Genomic DNA, 3643 nt, shown 5'->3' on the forward strand with positions numbered 1-3643 from the left:
TCTTTAAATTGTTATACTTTTGGAATCATTTACATATGGCAGAATTACATACATACCCGTATTTTTTCAACAACATAAAAATATCTTGAATATCTGACATCAGAGAAGGTTTCTAGTCAAAACTATTTATAAAACTAAATTCATGATCACTCGACGACTGTTAATTTCAATGTAGCTTGTTCACAATAAGTAGAATGTATTAGTGCCCTTTTAGATGAGATTAGTTAACTAAATCAAGGAAGCTGGCTTGCTGTCCAAAAAGATGATAATGTTCATTATTTCAATTTCATGATTATGGTAGATGGTGTTAAGTTTTTTTCTTGAGTTCAGTATAAAAAAGTTCGTGTATGCGAATATGTTTCATGCAATCATTAATCAATAGCTCAATTTACTTATTTATTTTCAATCAAATCAATGTATATTTTGTAGTTAATTACAGGAGTAATAGCAACAGATGAATAAAAACATCTATTAAATAGTATATCATATATTTAAGCAATCAGATAATATTTTATAGAACCACGTGATCAATCATCACATTTTAATTTCAACAATAATGGTAAAAAACACACACAAACGACGGGAATATGTTCTAATTTGCACGTACAAGTGAATATGCATACGCGTGCCAGAAGTGGCACACGTGCCATAGGTAGCCGACCCCTCGTATATAATATAAGAATTTTATAGGCGACCAGAAAACAATGCCTTTTGTCAATTCTGCTTATATTATTTCATGTCATTTTTTCGTCAGTATTTTATTCTTAAGATAACTACAGCATAGGTTCTGGTTCTATACATTACAAATTATTGCAATATATATATTTTATTTGTCACTGGATTTGTATATTTCAAGAGGGAGATAATAAATTGCCAAAAAACGGGGCTCCATTATAATTATTTTTCAATTCGGGACATTTTTCTACAACTTTAAAATATCAGAGATGAACTAAAACATACATATATATTCGCTTAGCCAGTGACTCTTTTAATAAATTCATAAACGGAACATGTAAAAGTTTGGTGTCACTCAACTTTTCCTCATTTCTTTCAACTTCATTTGGTGCCCTTGATAGGTCAATAAATACCCAAAATATCGGAGCAGCAACCATAATAATAAAGTTATCTGCAACCTCTTACTTCCTGTCATTATTAACAACTTATCAAATTTGAATCATCATTGACTAACTAATCCTCATCCACGAGGTGGAATCAAGTGTTTGATTCCCTTCTGTTCATGTTTCTGTCTTGTTGCCAAAATTCTGATAGTAATTCATCCTCTGCTATGCTTCAAATCGAACTTAAGCACGGTAAGTCCTGGTTCTGTCATTTTTATGGGTTGAATAATATATTATTATTGAATATTAATAATAATGAATCTTTTCGGTGAAGGAGGATTCCTTCTTCTTTATTGGAGTCATTCTCTATTGTTGAGCGGATCTTTGTGATGTGTTTTTGCGGGATCATTTAATGGCTCGGTAATGATTTTGTTCCTTATTTTATATTTAAATTTAATTCATTTTTTTGCAACTCATTTAATGATGACTTGAGTAAAGTAACGTTGTCTTATACGTCATCGTAATAGAGTTGAAACTATTTTTTCACAACTTTTTAAATTACTTTTCATTTAATTTTTTTGGTAAAATGTTAAAAAAAATAAAATAATTAAATTTGTTATTTTATGTTCGTATCGGAAATGTATAAAAATTCAGTGTGTTGATTAAATTAATAATATGTTATTAAATAAGTACAAAGAAAGAGCCTATAGAACCTTTTCAGCTTGTAACTGTTTCAATTGCCCTCATCATGTTGAAGAACATTTTGAGGACTCACTGGGTAATAATACGTAAAAAATATCATAACCTTACACAATTAACAAATGATTTTCTGCTTTTCAGGTACTACGAAATATCCCCTTGAAGTAAGTCCAGATTATCAACTCTGTGATTTAAAGGAGGAAGCACAACGACTTACCGGAGTACCTGTTGCACAGCAAAAACTTATTCTCAATGGACAAACCCTTGTGGCGGATCCGGATTATGAGAATAAAACCTTGAAAGAGTATAGTCTCCGAAATGGTAGTCGAGTCATGATCCTTGGAAAACGATTCGATGCCTCAAAGGATCCCAATTTGGCAGATATCCTTCAAATCGAAAAGAGTGTGAATGCTTTAGAAAAGGATTTTGGTATAATTCGAGGTCAAATCATTCAAGCTTCCTCTGGAAAAGGGATTAACGTTGATCCCAAGTATTTAAATAAGGAGTCTAAGGCCTATAGTGAGCAACTCATGAGGCTTATTGAAGAATTGGATTCTATTAAACTGGAGCCACATCAAGCAGAGGCCAAGGCTAAGAGAAAAGCAGTTGCTACTTGTATTAATGTTAAGCTAGATGAGGTTGAGTCCCTCTTTGAAAAAATTAATCAAATCCAATAAATACATATTTCAAATCCCTGCATATCCTGTCTTAGAAAGTAACTCGAAACTGCACAATATGTAACCGTATTTTTAGTAGCTATAATTTATTTATGTATGATATTAATGACAAATAATTTTACGTTGGCCTTTATTTGATGTTTAAAAGTATTCCATTTTAGATAATATCAACAGTCCAATATATGATATAACAAATGGTCAACATTAGTATTTTTTATTTACCTTTTGTTTTTGTTTTTTTCTTCAAATATCATTTCTTTTACCTTATTTTTTCTAACTTTCATTAAAATCAAGTAAATTTTTGTTTTACTTGTACAAGCTTTATCTATTAACAGTATCTAATTTTTATATGAAGAAATATTGAGCTTTCATTTTTCGAAAAACAGACAAAGAAACAAAATAAATTTGGATTTATTTTTCTTCATAGGCATAAACCCTCCCGAACCTCAATTTGTAGGTACAATATTAATCAACATAATTATTATAAAAACTATGATACATTTAGACATATAAGAGCTTGTCTTTCCCTCTTACCTATTCTTCTATTTCATGACATTACTAGTCTTTGGGTTCAAATGTATTTTACCTTATTGCTTATTACTAATGAAATTAATTCATCAATGTCATTCTATCATCTTGAAAATTGAATATAATTTATTTGTCAAATTCTCTTATATTTCTGGTCATTTTTATACAAAGTATATATGAATAATCAAGATCCAAACCTAAGAAAGAATGAAGTAATCCAAACATTTATGTATGACGCTAGATTACATGTATGTTAGCTTGAGCTATTTACGTCCTGATTTACTGCCTTTTCCTCAGAAAACAAATATTACTATATCCATGATATCTCTTAAGAAACGTTATACTTTATAAGTATTTGTATTCTATTGTAATAATTATTCGCATATTCCATGCAAAATAGTCAATTTCCAACAGGCTCGCAAATGAATTACCTTTTATTATATTCCTGATATATGTTTCTGAGAATGTGTTCTTTTTATCCAGTGGAAATGATTGTGTCAAGCCAATGGTTTTGTTACTTAATTAATATTTAACTGAGAAGTCATATAATTTAAGTCACAATTATTCGTTATACCTATAACTGGCCAATACGTTCAATAGGCTTGGAATTAGGAAACATAATTGTATGCTCTGAAAGAAAAGGTCTTCTTAGAAATATAAATACTGTATGATGGTATTACC

At 29.9% G+C, this 3643-nt stretch overlaps 1 protein-coding gene across 2 annotated transcripts; it reads left to right on the forward strand.

Annotated features, from left to right (window-relative positions):
- Nucleotides 1–1108: 1108 nt before the first annotated feature.
- Nucleotides 1109–3108, forward strand: LOC121122716 (BAG family molecular chaperone regulator 1). 2 transcript variants are annotated; one of them, XM_040717743.2, is made up of 4 exons: nt 1111–1310; nt 1393–1478; nt 1713–1836; nt 1899–3108. In XM_040717743.2, exons 3-4 carry the CDS (start codon nt 1734–1736, stop codon nt 2432–2434), a joined length of 639 nt encoding a protein of 212 aa, XP_040573677.1. In that variant the 5' UTR covers nt 1111–1310; nt 1393–1478; nt 1713–1733; the 3' UTR covers nt 2435–3108. The 2 variants fall into 2 exon arrangements, with proteins under 2 accessions (XP_040573678.1, XP_040573677.1); XM_040717744.2 differs by lacking the exons at nt 1393–1478; nt 1713–1836 and having other exon boundaries at nt 1109–1310.
- The last annotated feature ends 535 nt before the right edge of the window (nt 3109–3643 follow it).

Source organism: Lepeophtheirus salmonis, chromosome 8, assembly GCF_016086655.4.
Source record: "Lepeophtheirus salmonis chromosome 8, UVic_Lsal_1.4, whole genome shotgun sequence".
In the NCBI taxonomy this organism is placed as follows: Eukaryota; Metazoa; Arthropoda; class Copepoda; order Siphonostomatoida; family Caligidae; genus Lepeophtheirus; species Lepeophtheirus salmonis.

Excerpts from the sequence above, each read along its gene's own strand:
- LOC121122716 (XM_040717743.2), top strand. The coding sequence starts at position 1,734 with ATGTTATTAAATAAGTACAAAGAAAGAGCCTATAGAACCTTTTCAGCT. Across the intron at positions 1,837-1,898 it reads ACATTTTGAGGACTCACTGG|GTACTACGAAATATCCCCTT; the intron begins GTAATAATACGT and ends TCTGCTTTTCAG.